Consider the following 17,158-nt stretch of genomic DNA (forward strand, 5'->3'; position numbering starts at 1 on the left):
ATCACACCAGAGCTGGCAGACTGGAGTGGTCTAGCTGGGGAGTGGGGAGTGATTAAGGCAGGAATACACCCTGTCCATTTCACCCAATGTATGCTGGGATGGGCTCCAGCCCCCCTGTGACCCTGTTCAGGATAAGTGGGTTAAGATAATGGATGGGTACTCCAGTTTCCTCCCACAGTCCAAAGACACGCAGGGCAGGCTAATTGGAGTAAAAATTGCCCTGAGGTGTACTCCCGTCCATTGCCCCTGACCAAGGCACTAACCTCAGAATTGGGGTTGGTCCCTTAGAAGGCAAATGAAAGTGAAATTGAATCTAACTGGATCTAGTGAGCGACTATTGCACAGCTGTGATGCTAGCTAACGCTATCTGGCCTACCTCAGCTCTGCCTTTGCAGCTGCTTAATTTCAGATTGTACGGTGCGTTTCTATTTGAGCTCGTCCAGCCAGAGAGATGCTCCAATTTTAAACGGAACTGCTTTTAACATGTAAAAAAAAAAAGCAAAGATGTGCCGATTACCCGACTGCACTCCACACTCCACATAATTGTTTTTACACAAACACATTATAAGTTGAAAAGCTTTTATTTCAGTTTAAAATAGTCGTCCTCATACAGTGAAGTTAATAAACAAAGAGGTATAGAAAAGGAAAAGTCCCTCTTATGTGCAGTGCAACTAGTGTGAAGTGTCTTCCATAGGAACGTAAACATAGTCTGAAAATGATTGGAACAGGGGAGAAAAAAAAACAAAAAAAAAACCCAAACAATAAACTGACTTTCTGCAGTGACAGCACACCTATATTGCTACATTTGTGGTCTTAGAAACACAGTTATTCTCAATAAAAAAAACTGATTTTATCCAGTGCTTCATTAAACAAAAGTGACAATGAAAGTGGTATTTGAACCAAACAGAACACATAAAATAGTTTTTTAATACTCTTACAGGCACCACAATTAGATTACAGATCTTACATACCGATTTAGTTTTTTGTTATCTCAAACCATTTTAAGTTTTGCCATTTAATCATTTTACCTTTTAAAAAAAAAAATCCCCAAATGGCAAAATAATTTAATTAGTACCGCTACTTTCAAAAAGTGTAATACTGTAAACAACCTCAAGTATCATCTTCTAATTTAACTTTTTGGCTACGATGCTTTCCTTAAAAATCGGACAATAATATTGCAAGAATAGCAAGAGCAAGTTGCATTACCGCAACGCGTACAGATTCAGGACCTCTGACCGTACAGCCAAGCCACAATCGTTGATTGGACGTCCCGCTTATGAAAACCGACAGATGGCAGTTTTTTTTAATTTTCCCCACAAAGCTGCTTGGGTTGATGTTTGAAGAGACACTTTGTGATGCGGTTCCACCAGCACACCCAGCCCGCTGGGCTCTGGAACACCCCCCCCCCCCCCTTCACTTTTTACTGTGTGGCTGATTCCCCAAGTGCAGTCATGCTCTCAGATCTGAGGTCAGCGATCAGCAGGAAAGCTTCTCATGAGTTGTGCTGAGCAGGAGCCAGAAGTCAATATCAGTCAGGGAGCGTGGGTCGAGTTTACTGGCATCCCTGCTGCTCTTGCTCTGTGGTGCGCCCGCCGTCAGTAGCACCCATCCCTCCAGCTGCCATCCCGTAGGGCACTGAGGGCAGAGAGGCTTTTCGGGGGGGTCAGTAAACTGTGGAGGAAGCAGATTTGAAACGCGGCCAGTTACAATCCATCCAGGATACACTGCAGTGCTAGAGCTGTACACGACCGCTCGCGTTAGACGCCACTTTGCTCCGTTTCACTTACACTGCATTACAGGCAATTTAGCAGACGCTCTTATCCGGAGTGACGTACAACACAGAGTGCATAAGTAGGTACAAGTGCACTAGAGGGAAGTACAGTTGTAAGTCCTAGAAGTGACCAGATGGATAAGAGAAGAGCTTGAACCCCGCCGATTAATCAGTTAAGAACAAACCAACCAAACAAACAAAAGTGCCAACAAAACAGTCCTGGCAAATATGAAGCTAGCATTAATAATAATAAAACAAGTATACAGTAAAGTACAGTAAAATACTCTCAAACTAACAAACGACTTTCATATAACCAAGCCAATTATATGTTACAGAGACGCAGGGAGGTATGAGGAGAGTAACAGGAGTGTAAGGCACACGTGGCGGACATGTTGGCTCCGGTTTCACACGGTTACCTGCGCGCCGGCTGGGCGATTTTGCTGCGGGGGATGGAGCTGGAGCCCCCGACGGAGGCGGGCCGCGGCAGGCCGCTGCGGCCGGGGGTGGTGGGGGTGGAGGGGGGCTTGTTGGGCAGGGGTATGCAGCTGGAGAGGGCGTGGGGGCTGGTGGGGGCGGGCGCGGTGCTGGGGCCCAGGACCGTGGGGCTGACGTAGGCCGTGGCCTTCAGGGGCTGCCGTGACGGCACCGGGAAGTTCCCCACGCTGTGCACCCTGTGCTGGAGCTGGCCCGGAGACGGAACTGCACAGGAAACAGGAAGTCAGCCAACACCCCCCCCCGAACTAAAGGGACATCACAGATCCGCAGAGTGAAAAGCAGCACTTCCAGTTCCCATGGCACCCAGCGCAAAGAGTAGGGGGTTCCCCGGTGTCCTGGCTAAATTCACAACCCTGGCTCTTTCAACCTGCCACCTCTCCAGCTTAGCAAAAATGGCTGCCTTGCATCACCCAGGTGGGTGCTACACATTGGTGGTGGTTGAGGTGAGATACCCCCTCATCACTGTAAACTGATTTGAATGTCTAAAAAAACGCTATATATAAATGCAATCTCTCCATCTACCCCCTGCCCCATAAAAATATATTTGTGTATATAATTCAAGATGACATTCCAAGACAACCCAGGTGTTTATTATCATTATGAGCAAACGGGAGATTGTTTCAGTGATGCGTTTAGCTGAAATGCAGACCTGATATTTTCCAGACAGTCTGCGTAGTGCGAGTGCTGTGGTTAAGGGGTGTGAGTGTTGTTCCTCTGTGGTTAAGGGGTGTGAGTGCTGTTGCTCTGTGGTTAAGGGGTGTGAGTGTTGTTCCTCTGTGGTTAAGGGGTGTGAGTGTTGTTCCTCAGTGGTTAAGGGGTGTGAGCGCTGTTGCTCTGTGGTTAAGGGGTGTGAGCGCTGGTGCTCTGTGGTTAAGGGGTGTGAGCGTGTTGCTCTATGGTTAAGGGGTGTGAGCGTGTTGCTCTATGGTTAAGGGGTGTGAGTGCTCTTCCTCTGTGGTTAAGGGGTGTGAGCGCTGTTGCTCTGTGGTTAAGGGGTGTGAGTGCTGTTGCTCTGTGGTTAAGGGGTGTGAGTGTTGTTCCTCTGTGGTTAAGGGGTGTGAGCGTGTTGCTCTATGGTTAAGGGGTGTGAGTGCTCTTCCTCTGTGGTTAAGGGGTGTGAGCGTGTTGCTCTGTGGTTAAGTGGTGTGAGCGTGTTGCTCTGTGGTTAAGGAGTGCGAGTGCTCTTCCTCTATGGTTAAGGGGTGTGTGAGCGCGGTCTTACTGGAGGACTGGAGGCGGGTCAGGGTGCTGGAGGACTCGAAGCTCTGGCTGTTGCGGATGGAGGAGGGCGAGCCCATGTGACCGGTGGGGGAGGGGACAGGTGGCACACTCGGGACGCAGGGCATGCTGGGAGCACGCACCAGGTTAGGCATGCTTCTCCGGAGTTTATCTACGGGCATGACATCGCTTCCTGTCAGATTCACTATGGCATGACATCACATCCTGTCAGATTCACTGTGGCATGACATCACATCCTGTCAAGACTCACTACGGCATGACATCGCATCCTGTTAGATTCACTATGGCATGACATCACTTCCTATCAGACGCAGCAAGAGCAGCACGCACGCACGCACGCACGCTCTAAATCCCTGCTGATGAAATGTGTTGAGACCATTGTTCCATGTCATAATTAATTACATTTTAACTGCTGGGGAACTGTGTGACTTTTAGCACTGGATGAGGAAGGGACTAGCGCTAAATCACTACAGCAATAATAATAAAAACCCAATATAGGCTACGTATAGTACTCCAGGGAGTCACTTGGATTTTACATTCGGTCTCCTTCCTGGGGCGTGTTCCACAGAGCAGATTACCTCATTGGCTGGATTACCTCATTAGCCAGACGACTGCACAGAGTAAAACCCGCAACAGCAGATTTGACTTCAGTCAATGTTCCAGGTTTTGAGGGGGTCCGGCTTTTACTCAGTGTAATTATCTGGCTAACTCTGTAATCCTGCTTTGTGGAACAGGCCCCTGGTTATGTGAGGTCAGATATAAGTCTGTGGCCACTCAGTTCGGTATAGTCTGACTGCTCCGTAATCCCCTCCGTACCTGACCAGCATTTCCCCTGGCACAAGCCCACCTTTAGCCTTCTGATGAGGCTTAGACAAGCCAACCTGCGTTTAGCCGTCTGCAAGAGGCTTACAGTCTGCCAGGTACAGCTAACCCTACACCGAAGGTTACAGCGTCACAACCAGACCAAACAGTACTTTAAGCTTCAGACCTTAATGTGCCTTTATCACCCTCCATGTCCTATTGAGTTTGTCAGAGTTAAAAATAATCTGTGTAACGAGAAACCAAATGATAGTAGCCAGATGGACACAGCAAGCAACACTCAAGCAAATGACTTTCACAACTTTAAGGTCAAACGCATACATTTTCATAGAAGGCAAGTATTTACAGTGAAACATCGCTCAAATACATAAGCAAATAAGTTACAAGAAATATACAAACACACACACACACACACACGTGTGCATTTACATTTCATACAAGCATGCAAACTGTCAACACACACACACACAAGCAATTTCCGCAATGAGTATCTGGTGATGAAAGTGATGTTCTTCTTGTACACATTTAATACTGATATAATCCTCATGCATTCTGCTGGTGTGCGGTCACTTGAATGTAAAATGTTAGACTTACTCTCGTACTCAGCCTGACTCCAAGTGGTAGATCCTAAGAGTTTACATACAGTTCAGCAGAACAGACACAGGCACAGACACACAGACAGAAAAGAGGTTTGTGGCGTCAACCTTGGAGGTCAAGTCATAACGGGCAACCAGGGAAGGTCATATTCATTTTTAATGAGCGATTGCCTTCACAAGTCACATGACTTACCACTATGGAACAAGGATATTGATTATTGAACGAAGGCCAAGACTAAAAGCAGCACAATATTCAAGGTCTGTTAGCAATTGGACAGACTCCAGAGAAACAGTTTGTTGTCATGGTGTGGCTGTGCGTTTGTTATACGTGTTGTATCTGTGTCCGTTATATATGGTGTGACGATAGGAACTCACAACTGAATTGATGGATTAAGTCTCTTGTGGAGAGACGCGGTAGCTGTTACTTCCAAACTGGTAGATGTGGAGCTGCATTCCTGCAGGTAGACCGGCTACTGTATGTTGGGTAATTACTTTCATTTGACAATTAAGCATGAAATGCATAATTGGTGAAATATCTGACATACGGGTTTCCAAGTTAATAATAAAGCGTAGCTCTTAAAAGTCCACAGTGCATGCATATATATATATATAAACAATTGAATAGCATGTGGATATTTACATGGTGTAGTGCATGTGAAATCCAAAGCAAAACCATAGTAACTATGGACCATCATATGTTGCCATTTGGAGGAAACCATTGGATTATGACTAATTGTTTTTACTGTGTGGCTGATTCCCAAAGTGCAGTCAGGCTCTCAGATCCTAGGTGAGCGATCAGCAAGAAAGCTTCTAATGAGATGTGATGAGCACCAGCTGGAAATCAATATCAATCAGGGAGCAACGGTGGAGTTTATTGGCATCCCTGCTGTTCTTGCTCTGTGGTGTGCTGCTCTTGCTCTGTGGTATGCCTACTGCTCTTGCTCTGTGGTGTGTGTGCTGTTCTTGCTCTGTGGTGTGCCCACTGTTCTTGCTCTGTGGTATGCCCACTGCTCTTGCTCTGTGGTGAGTCCTCCTTAGCTGTCCATGAGCCCTTAGCTACACACAGACACAAACTGTAACACTCTACACCCACTGTTCTTGCTCTGTGGTATGCCCACTGCTCTTGCTCTGTGGTGAGTCCTCCTTAGCTGTGCATGAGCCCTTAGCTACACACAGACGCAGGACCCCCCCCCCGCTCACCTGCGGAGGTGCGGTTGTGAGTCTCGGGGGGGGTGCAGCCGGGTGTGGGGGGGCTGGAGTGCTGGTAGGACAGGCTGCTGAGGTACTGGGGGGCCGAGGGGCTCCGGCGGCAGCTGGTGAAGGAGTGCGAGTGGGACAGGCTCCGCTGCAGGGGCCCCGCCCGGGCCAACCGGGGCTGGGGAGGGGGCAGCTGGTCGTACTCCTCTTCCTCCTCCTCCTCCTCCTCCTCCAGGTCCAGCTCGCTCAGCGTGTCTCTCCGGCACGAGCGCAGGGAGAAACTGGAGCTCCGCCGGCACACCGAGGTGGAGGTGTAGTCCTGCCGCAGGCCTGCAGGGGGCGCACACCGTAAACACGCGCACACACACCATAAACACGCACACACACACACACACACACACACACACACACGCACGCACGCACACACCATAAACACACACACACACAGACACACACCATACACACACACAGACACACACAGACACACACAGACCTGTAGGGGGCGCACGTCATAAACACACACACACACACAGGCCTGTATGGGGTGCACATCATAAACACACACACCGTAAACACACTCACACACATACGTACTCTCCTCCTGCAGGCGGGCCATGATCTGCACGTCGGTCAGGTCCTGCAGCTTGTATCCCATGGCGATGGAGTCGTCCTCTAGCTCCGAGGCGCTGAGCTCGCTGTCCATGGAGGACTGGGGGCTGAGGGGGGGCCGGCGGCGGCCGTGGCCTGTCATAGAGGGGGGGGGGGGATAGCGCTGTGCTAATGCAGCTTACAATCACACCTACCCACAGTCTTCTCCCGCGACACAATGGCTATTAATACAGAAACAAGTTCCGGGTGCTTTTTTTCTTTTAACTTTTTTTGGCTTAACAAGACAAAAATATTGCCAATGAGGCAAGACAGTCTGACTCATTTCAGGATGTGCCAATGGAATAAGAACTTTGCTTGTCAAGCAAACATTACCTTAAAACAAGCTAGTATTTTCTTGAGATCTTAAGTCTTTTTCCGAGACGAAAACCCTTAAGGCAGGCAGTGTTTAAGGGCTGAACACACGGGGACACGCTTGTGAATGCACGTGTACGTTGTGCTGAAACCGTCAGAGAGAGGAACATTGTTCAAAAGCGCTCCTGCCTCCTTCAGCGGCCCAGATCCCCCTGCGGCAGCACCTGAGCTCGGCTGCGTGCGCGTTCTGCAGACTCGACAGAAACGCGAGGAGCACCGGGAACGAACGCAGCTCCACGCGCTCCAGCGGCGCGACGCGTGACATGAGTAATGATCTGGAGCGGTACCATAGACGTCGCGAGTGAGCAGGTTCATGAGTACGGAATGCCCAATGCACCTTCCTGCCCTCAGGGATACCTGGAAGGCAGCAGCTTTTGAAACAAGAGATCGAATGGAGACAGATTAGCAAACGAGCTTGTTCAGTAACATAGATGGAGATAGATTTGATAAAAACACATTGGCCGAGCTGAACTCGCTGACTGACCTGCTGTTTGCCTTCCAGGCCTCAATGAGGGAAGGAAAGTACCTTGGGCTATGAACTGAAGGCCATAGACGTCTCTTTGGGGAGCAGGTTTATGTGAGTGTATGGATCATAGACGTCACGCAGCTTCATGAGAGAGTATGGACCATAGACGTCACTTTGGGGAGCAGCTTCATGAGAGAGTATGAACCATAGACGTTGCGTGGGTTGATGGGAGTGTATGGACCATAGACGTTGCGCAGGTTGATGGGAGTGTATGGACCATAGACGTTGCGCAGGTTGATGAGAGTATGGACTGCAGAAGCTTACTGTAGCGGGCTGAGTGATGGAGGAATGAGGGAGATCTGTCCGTGACACCAGGGGAGTCCTTCCCATTGGCTGTCTGAGTCGGATGGGGCGGGGAATGGCTGGATGAAGGAAATGTCACTAGACAGAAGAGAGAAATGGAGACAATTTCAGGAACAGTGAAGTGCCACCATGGTCCTAATCTTTCAGGAACTGCACACCCCCTCCCCCCCTCCCCTCCCCTCCCCTCCCCAAAATCCTTCATCCAAGCACTAATTTACCCACTCCCTGAGGGGTAAATTGTTTAATGTAGCTGTATTGCAAGGCTGCATTTTGCAAGGCAACTGGAAATGATCACAAGGAGCGATGTGAAAGACTCATGAAGAGACTGTGCGTCAGTCAGTCAAATGTAGTTGACCTCATTGGAGTAAATTCTATGGTTTGTCATAGATTGGGCTCGTAGAGATGGCCCAAACTGTGACCCTCAACGCCAGGGATCATCTTTTCTGATCAGGTTTTCTGATCAATTGATTGACGAGACCAGTGGTAACCAATCTTGTTCCTGGAGCTCTACCATCCCGTAAGTTCTCATTTCAACCCTAACAAAGCACACCTCATTGAACAACTTGAGATCTCCTTGAGCTGCTTATTCGTATAGTCAGGTGTGCTAAATTAGGATTGAATATTTATGGCATTGAATACTGTACACTCCTATATTGCCTTTCCCATTCGAACCACAGGTGAGCTTAGCATTGCTTTGGACAGGCAAGCTTTGCATTGTTACGACGGATAAGCTTTGCATTGTGTAGGACAGGTGTGCAGTTGATGGGTAAGACAATGCTCTCAGCCCATGATAGCAGGAGTGCAGGCAGAGCATTAAAGCACAGTTCTGCACCGATAGCTCTGAGGGAAGGGGAGGGGTTACCTGGGCAGGTGATATGAGCTCAGGTAAGGGGAGGGGATAGGAGTGCAGGTGATATTAGCTCAGGTAAGGGGAGGGGTTAGAGGTGCAGGTATGGTTAGCACAGGTGAGGGGGAGGGGTTACCTGTGCAGGTGATATGAGCTCAGGTAAGGGGAAGGGTTACCTGTACAGGTGATATGAGCTCAGGTAAGGGGAGGGGTTACCTGTACAGGTGATATGAGCTCAGGTAAGGGGAGGGGATAGGAGTGCAGGTGATATTAGCTCAGGTACGGGGAGGGGTTAGGGGTTAGCGGTGCAGGTGTGGTTAGCGCAGGTAAGGGAAGGGATTAGAGGTGCAGGTATGGTTGGCACAAGTAAGGGGGAGGGGTTACCTGTGCAGGTGATATGAGCTCAGGTAAGAGGAGGGGTTACCTGTGCAGGTGATATGAGCTCAGGTAAGGGGAGGGGTTACCTGTACAGGTGATATTAACTCAGGTAAGGGGAGGAGTTACCTGTGCAGGTGATATGAGCTCAGGTAAGGGGGAGGGGTTACCTGTGCAGGTGATATGAGCTCAGGTAAAGGGAGGGGTTACCTGTGCAGGTGATATGAGCTCAGGTAAGGGGAGGGGTTACCTGTACAGGTGATATGAGCTCAGGTAAGGGGAGGAGTTACCTGTGCAGGTGATATGAGTGCAGGTAAGGGCAGGTGTGAGCGGTGCAGGTACGGTTAGCTGTGAGGTAGGAGGGGTTAGCGATGCAGGCGTGGTTAGCTCTGAGGTAGGAGTGGTAGTTACCTGGTGGAGGCTCAGTTAGTGCAGGTTTAGCGCTGGGCCTACAGGTGCGGCAGTGGGGAGAGACTCCGGCTATGGGGCTGTAGGGGGGGGCAGGAGTCATGGGGCTGGAGAACACACCCCTCCACCTGTGGGCTGGGGAGGATGGGGGAGGGAGGGGGGGGGGGGGGATTAAACCAGGGCTACACACCAGGAAGGTCCAGGTTGGGACCACAGTCCCTGGAGACCGAGCAGTGTGTTCAGAACCAGTCGGACATTTATCAACTGTTTTCTGGGTATCACAGAGTAGTATGCTAGTTCGTAAGTTGATGTATTCTTCAAGGGTTCCAATTGTATCTGTATGGTGATGCTAGGACTCGGAACCGTACTGTCCTCTAGAGTCCTCATCGCACTTGTCCCAGTGTTCGATCTGCACTTCGTCGTACGTCGCTCTGGATAAGAGCGTCTGCTAAATGCCTGTAATGTAATGTCATGTAACGTAACCCCCTCTTCCAAAAATCGATGACATCACTTGACATAAAACACTGAATGAATCATTTTGAAAGACCTGTTTACGGTCCCCATCTCCCCTCCTGCGGCATGCTGGGATTGTAGTTTTTAGGCAGTGGTGTAAGAGGGACAGACGCAGTACTACAAACCCAACAAACAACAACAACTCCCGCTGTTCCTTCTCCTACCCAGTAACGCGCTATGCGAGTGGCAGGCCACCATGTTGCCGGTGCGCTGACCCGGATACGCAGATCCCAGCCCGCAGTTGGCACCACGCGCGGTGAAAAAAGAAAACCCGGGGAGTGTGGCAGTTTGGCCCAGCACTCATCATTAGCCTCGCCACAGCTCCAGAGAATAGGGCCATTCACGGGCGGCCGGCCCGCAAAAACAACCGCTTTTCACGGGGCTCCGGGGCACAAAGCAGCCCTTATGACCCCGCCCCGGGGCCGGGCAGAGCCCCCCCAGCGCAGCTGAATCCGCTCATTCAGGAGCCCCCGGGCACACAGTCTGCCCTCCAAACACGCTCCGCACGTTACACAACACGCAGACGCGTAACGGCGCGTTCCTACAGCAGGGCCCCCTTCCCCACTACAGCAAACACAACAACAACAACAACAACAACAGCCAGAGAGGCTCAGGAAAATTACTGTTTATGACGACAACAAACGTACTGCGTTTATTTGCATATGGAAGAAAATGTGGAAATGCAGGTGCAATGACCCTCCCCCCCCCCCCCCCCCACCCCACCACCACCACCACCACCGGGACCACTCCCCTCACCTGCTGCCCCCTGAATGACCTACAGTATGAAATATCGACCTTTGACCATACAGATAATATACAGGAGAGCTGGGGAGTGAGTGGCAGAGGATGTGTGGTGACAGTTCCTAGCCCGAGTGTCCCTGCATCGATCTGTATTACTATGTGTGTGTGTGTGTGTGTGTGTGTGTGTGTGTGTGTGTGTGTGTGTGTGTGTGTGTGTGTGGGTGGGTGGGTGCGTGTGTGTGCGTGTGCGAAGACTGTCCAACTCTTTCTTTGAGTCTAAAAGCATGTACAGAACGTGTATATGAGGTCCTCTGTGGTTGTTGTTGATTGTGCCTGTAGGTCTGTTGGGCAGCACCAGGGCTGCCTGGGTTAAATACATTCAGAGCTGGACGCTGTGCTGGCTAATCCTCCATGACTGTGCCCCAGATTTCAGTTGGTGAATGCCATCTTTGCTGCCCTCTCCTCCTCCTCCTCCTCCTCCTCCTCCTCCCATATAATTAAAACCTTCTTCCCCACAGAGCCACCTCGCTGATCCGTCACACTGTGACACTAACTCTGGGTTTAAAAACGGCAGTGTAATGTTGAGTGTTTATTTAGGGAATCCTTTTTCTGAGTTCAGTCAGCCTTCTTCTGCGAGCTAAACGTTTGTTTTTCTTCGCGCAACGCTCAGGGCAACCAAATATGGTAATGAGGCAGACGTGTGATCTCACTTCCTGCGCCAGGGCGCGAATACGCTATGGGTGTGAGACGGAACAGACTGCACGCACTGCTGCTGAACACACTCATAGTAACGGGGTGTGTATGTGTGTGTGTGTGTGTGTGTGTAAACGTAGGTAAAGATGTGAGTGGGAGTATGAACGTGGGTAAAGGTGTGAATGTGCAGTAATGTGGTGTTGTGTTTGCTAGGATGGTTTGGTTATTGCTTTTGTCTGGCTATGCATGTCGTTTATTGTTGTTCCTGCCTAAGTGTATCTTATTTTTTTAGCGTCGTCTTGGTTAAAAACAGTTTTACAGGTATAATCCATTGTCAGATTAATCTACAAGTCCTTATCTTTGTTGTATTCTTAGCACTTCAAACTGGTCTAGGGTCTTTCAGCGCACTTGTCCCTGGTTATGGTTGTGCACTTGCTGACTAAGAGCATCTGCCAAATGCCTATGATGTAATGTCAAATGTTGAAAAGTCTTGTGAAGGCGTGTTGTGACGGTGTGTACTAAAGGCGTGTTGAAGGCGTGTGTTGGAGGCGTGTGTTGGAGGCGTGTGTTGGAGGCGTGTGTTGGAGGCGTGTGTTGGAGGCGTGTGTTGGAGGCGTGTGTTGGAGGCGTGTGGGAGGCGTGTGTTGGAGGCGTGTTGAAGGCATGTTGGAGGCGTGTGTTGGAGGCGTGTGTTGGAGGCGTGTTGGAGGCGTGTTGAAGGCGTGTTGAAGGCGTGTTGGAGGCGTGTTGGAGGCGTGTTGGAGGCGTGTTGGAGGCGTGTTGGAGGCGTGTTGGAGGCGTGTTGAAGGCGTGTTGGGTGGCCGTGCAGCACCCTACCTTGCTCCAGCCTCTGACACAGGGAGCGTCTGGCAGCCTCCACCTCGGGCTTGGGGTCGTCCAGCACCTGCCTGCACCACTGCAGGGGACTGAGGGAGTGCTCCGACCACAGCCTGCTCCTCTGGGGGAAATACAGCCTGCCGGGGGAGAGACGAGAGACTGAGGCTCGAACCAACAACCTCCCGGGTCCCAGACAGGTACCTTCGCCACTAGGCTAAGGTATATGACAGCCATTTAGCACTCTTGTGCAGAGCAACTTGCACAACTTTTTGCTTTTACACAAGTATGTATTTATACAGGTGGATACATACTGAAGCAGCTCAGGTTAGTCACCTTCAGCTCACATGTACAACAGCAGTGTCCTACCCGGGAACAGGACCCACAACAGCCACGTTTAAAAAGGCCGTTCCCTCCCTCACCGTTAAGACTGTGGCACCCACTTTACTGTGCCGTTAGTCGTTCGCCTTGCCGACGCCCTTAACCCAGGAAAACTTATCCAGCTGACACAAATGCCAAAGCTGAGCTGGTCACTCCAGATAAGACCATTAGCCGTAACGCCACAGGCAGATCAGCCGATTGTTTTTAGAGGCAGGCTAATCTCAGGCTGAAGACACACTTCCTGTGTAGGGGCTTCTGGGTAATCACAGGGTCACAGGGTGGCTGCTGTCCTTGTTCTCTCAGATTTACTTCATACATTAAAATACATGCTTTCTATAACTTTCCATAATTCTTGTATATACTCACTGAGCACTTTATTAGGAATATTTTTTCTTTATTACACCTACTTATTCATGCATACAATCATGTAGATAAACTATTTTTGCAGAACAGCAGTTTTGTGTTCCAGCTACTGTTAAAAAACTGCACACACTACCCAGAACGAGCATTTATTTTACTTTAGAGTAATAAAGACTGCAAAATGATGCACTGATTCAGCTAACGCTTTCATTTTGTGTTAATCTGCGAGCTTGACAGAGCAATAGAATAATGTTTACGGAATCTTTACAACCTTCTCCTGTCGTTATTGGTGGGCCTTGCATTCTATCGGTCACATGACCCCCGCCCAGTGATCATGACCCCCCAGCCAGCTGTGCATGTTGATGAAGGGCGTTGCCTGAATATTGGCACATGCAAAAAGATGCTGCCTAGCGCATCCGATCGGTGTGGTTAGTCACTACGGGACAGCTTTCTGCTGTACTCTCCTGGTGTTGATGGGAGTGGCAGTGAGCTTGTGTATATGTGCAGTTAGGTTTCCACAAAACTGCGTTCAGTGGGCGTAGTCAGTCAGCCGTCGCAAGCGTACAGACTGCCCCCGTTTTAAAAAGGACTCCAGGCACGGTGACAGTGACAGATCGCACGTCTTCCCAGGAGGAACGGTGAGGACGGGAGCACTGTGCGTCTGAAAATCGGGAGATCAGGGAAACGGGACGACTTTAACAGGCAGAAAACACGACGGGAAGGGAGAGATGTCCTCTGAAAGCAGAGAGTGCGGCTTCTAAAAATCACACACTATTTCCACAGAGAAACTCGTGTAGTTTTTAAACTCTGAGGTGACGCAGGACTGAGGTATACCCCAGATATCTCCACTTTGGATTATAGACATTTCCACGGCAAGTACTAGACTATTGATCATACATTTAAAAGATTCAATATGGGAGATCATTATTTCATGCTCTCCAAAAGACGACCTATTACACTCCAGCAAAGGTATTGAACAGCTAACTTCATGGAAATTATATCTTTTTATTTATAACTTTAATAGTTTGGAACATTGGATGAGGAGATTTGATAACTCAATTTAATCTTAAATACCTTGGGTACAACACCCTGTGTTGAAAGGTCAAGTCATTCTATGATAACAATGTGTAGCTGTTTGATGAAACTATGTTCTTATATATTACACACACACATTTTCATATTACATAAATCTCACGTTGCAATGTGCATGTAGAGTGTAGGTCAGGGCTAGAATGAAAGTATGCTAAAGTTTCCACATGACCGCACGCATAAAGCTGGAAACTGGTTCACCGGCCACACCGCCCGTAAGCATTACCGCATCTGTCATTGAATGCCCTGCCCCCGTCGTAGCCTACTGTAGGCAACTCGAGAATTCATTTGTATGGCTTCTTTCCGATCAAGGTTGGGGGGAAAAAAAACTCCACGGCAACGGAATAATTAAACGCCAAGTGTCCGTGATTACTCGCGTTCGTTAAATTAAGAAGCAGCCACTCCACGTCCATCATCACTATTAATTATAAGCCAATTTGTTCTACGTGCAAGTGTGTGTGTGTGCTAATCCAAACCGTGCATGAGTTCAGTAAATGCTGATTTCAAATGGCAAGTGAACAAGTGTATCCAGTCTCCGATAATGTCCAATTATCCTTGAGACTGTCAGACACCCGATCGCGTGGAAAACAGGGATATTGCTTCAGTAGCAAAGACAAAGCCACTGCATGGACAGACACATAGGTGTATTTTGCGAATGAACAATAATATGTATTATCAGCGGGATGAATAAACACACTGATCAAACAGGGCTGGGTGAAAAGATGCGAAACGGTGACAATGTTTTTGAATGGAAAAGCGTACAACACTGGAGTTGAAGGGTGGAGGTGGTGTCTATAGGCAATATGAAAGGGAACCAAGGCTACAGTACCAGATATCTTCGGACTCTTCGTTGCAATGGAATATGGTATCTAGGTCTAATATCTCAACCTCGTCGAAGACCGTCGGTTCCACGGAGCCGCTGATCGCGTCCTCGGTCTCGGCCGCAGCATGCGGGTGGAAGTAAGCGTACGGTTCCTCGGATGCGCAGTAGGGGTCTAGAGCCGACGGACACAAGAGTGTGGGCACCGGGCTCGGAGCACAATAACCCCCAGCGAACAGGGGGCTAGCGGCTGCTCCGACCGGACTCGCGAGGAGGCAGGCCGGCGAGGACTGTAAGCTGTGTGGACTGGCAGTGCAACTGTTCACGGCGTTCGCCCTTGTTCTCAGCTGCTCGTTTTGCCTCTCCAGCTTTCGGACCAGTTCTTGCAGCTTTTTCACCTCCAGCTCCGCGCTCGCGGAGTTATTGTTGCAGTTGATATCCGCCATCATTTGAGGTTTCATCACTGCGGCTTCCATTGGTTAAAACACACACATGCACCCCATCTATAACCGAGTAGTAAAACAAAACAAAACAAAAAACGGTAAAATGGTGGATGGAGGCTCCTGTCTGCGCCGTCGCTTTCGCTGTGATTTGAGCATTCACAGAATGATTTTTTTTTTTTGTTGCTCCGACTCCAACGGAGTGTTGCATTAAGATGCTGCGCTGGTCGCCCAATGAAATAGAAAGCGGCTCGCTGTCTCCTCCCTCGGAGCGGAGCGAAGCCAGGCGCCGTAACCACGAACACGGCCAGTCCAGCCACGCTAATTCACTCCAGGTGAAACAAATGGGCGTCAAACTCAAGTTCAGCGTTTCGTTTATGGACGTTCCAGTCTATATCATACCCTATAAGCGCCCGTTTAAGTCTTAATTATGCAGTAGGTTATGAATTATATTGGACTATAGGTGGCTAGCCCAACTCGATTTTTACTTAAGGTGTCTGAAGAGGATAAAAATAGTTCGTAACGATTTCTCCCCGCAGCCTTAATTATAAAGTACAGTTTAAGCCGATTAAACGGATAATCCCAGTTCGCGCCACCATACTGTGATGTGGTTGTAGAGACATGTTTACAATACTGTTCTTGTGATACAAGTTTTTGAGTCAGCGGTTTCACTTTTGTATGTAAACCCCCCGAGAGTACGACTAAAAATAAATAAAACAATTAATTTTGCCCTCTGCTTCAGACTGTGCATGCAATTGAATGCACAGCAATGTAATTGAATTGTCCATATGATAATTAAATTATCAGAAGGTCAAAGAAGAAAAGGCGGTTGTAAGATGATGGATATATTATTCAATTTGATTTGTAAAGCGCTTTTTACAGAGGCACTCTCACAAAGGTGCTTGACAGAGGAAACGGAAACGGAAATTGGGCGAAGTGTTGTCTGAACCCCCAAAAAGCTAAATCGGGGTTTACATTGTCTATAATTACACAGGTTGGGAAAGTATACAGGGCAGGGTATTTTTCATGGTCTAATTACAAAAGCGACTTTGAAGTAGCTTTACTGGCATTTGGCTCTCAGCGGTAAAAGTCCGGTTGGAGGTTATGGCCCAGCGTGACTGACCCAGAGCAATCCTACACTCCAATAAAGTGACAGTCGACATTTTCGTCCTTCAAGGATAAAATCTCTGCCCTGATGTACCCGGACAGTACAGTAATGTTCTCTTTGGGTACAAATGAGTATGTTTTCCAAGCAGAAAAGGGACAAATGAATTATATATTGCTATGTACCTATTGGGTACCTCTCCAGCGACCAGCATTTGTTCCTTTTTATGCACTTTCTGTACCTTTATTTATTTATGAAGGGGGGGGGGGGGGTCATCCTGTCACCCCAAAACTCCTAAAGCTCATCCCTCAGGGGGCCCCCGGCACTCAGGGGCCTTACCTGCTCAGGGAGTCCCCAACGCTGCAACCCTGTCTGGCTCTGTGCATCACACCCCAACCTTCCCAAATCACTAGGTTTGGGTTTTGGCCTTTGGTTGAGAAAGTTGAGGAAAATATAGTAGGGTTGTAATAGGGCAGAGGTGGGCAATGAGGGCCGTATCTGTGTCTGGTTTTCATGCCAACCGCTGGCCTTAATTACTTAATTGGTTCTAATATTTACGTCATCTGACATTTTAGCTACATTTCTT

At 49.0% G+C, this 17,158-nt stretch overlaps 1 protein-coding gene across 6 annotated transcripts; it reads right to left on the reverse strand.

Moving 5' to 3' along the window:
- Positions 1-562: 562 nt before the first annotated feature.
- LOC133116177 (SLAIN motif-containing protein 1-like) lies at positions 563-15,827 on the reverse strand. Of its 6 annotated transcripts, none has more exons than XM_061225462.1 (10): positions 15,037-15,826; positions 12,381-12,517; positions 9,600-9,731; positions 7,928-8,044; positions 6,712-6,861; positions 6,121-6,447; positions 4,919-4,951; positions 3,489-3,656; positions 2,188-2,470; positions 563-1,671 (listed from the first exon to the last, which is right to left on the reverse strand). In XM_061225462.1, the coding sequence occupies exons 1-10, from the start codon at positions 15,501-15,503 to the stop codon at positions 1,596-1,598; spliced, it is 1,890 nt and encodes a 629-aa protein (XP_061081446.1). In that variant the 5' UTR covers positions 15,504-15,826; the 3' UTR covers positions 563-1,595. The 6 variants fall into 6 exon arrangements, with proteins under 6 accessions (XP_061081446.1, XP_061081451.1, XP_061081449.1 ...); XM_061225467.1 differs by lacking the exon at positions 15,037-15,826 and adding an exon at positions 13,390-15,001; XM_061225465.1 differs by lacking the exon at positions 15,037-15,826 and adding an exon at positions 12,714-13,169.
- Positions 15,828-17,158: the final 1,331 nt, after the last annotated feature.

This window comes from Conger conger, chromosome 17 (assembly GCF_963514075.1).
Source record: "Conger conger chromosome 17, fConCon1.1, whole genome shotgun sequence".
Taxonomy (NCBI): Eukaryota; Metazoa; Chordata; class Actinopteri; order Anguilliformes; family Congridae; genus Conger; species Conger conger.

What these genes read in the sequence shown, in the direction of transcription:
- LOC133116177 (XM_061225462.1), bottom strand. Translation starts at nt 15,503, where the DNA reads ATGGAAGCCGCAGTGATGAAACCTCAAATGATGGCGGATATCAACTGC. An exon ending in GTGTCAGAGGCTGGAGCAAG is followed by an intron (nt 9,732 to 12,380) that starts GTAGGGTGCTGC and finishes CATCCTCCCCAG; the next exon opens with CCCACAGGTGGAGGGGTGTG. An exon ending in ACTAACTGAGCCTCCACCAG is followed by an intron (nt 8,045 to 9,599) that starts GTAACTACCACT and finishes TCTTCTGTCTAG; the next exon opens with TGACATTTCCTTCATCCAGC.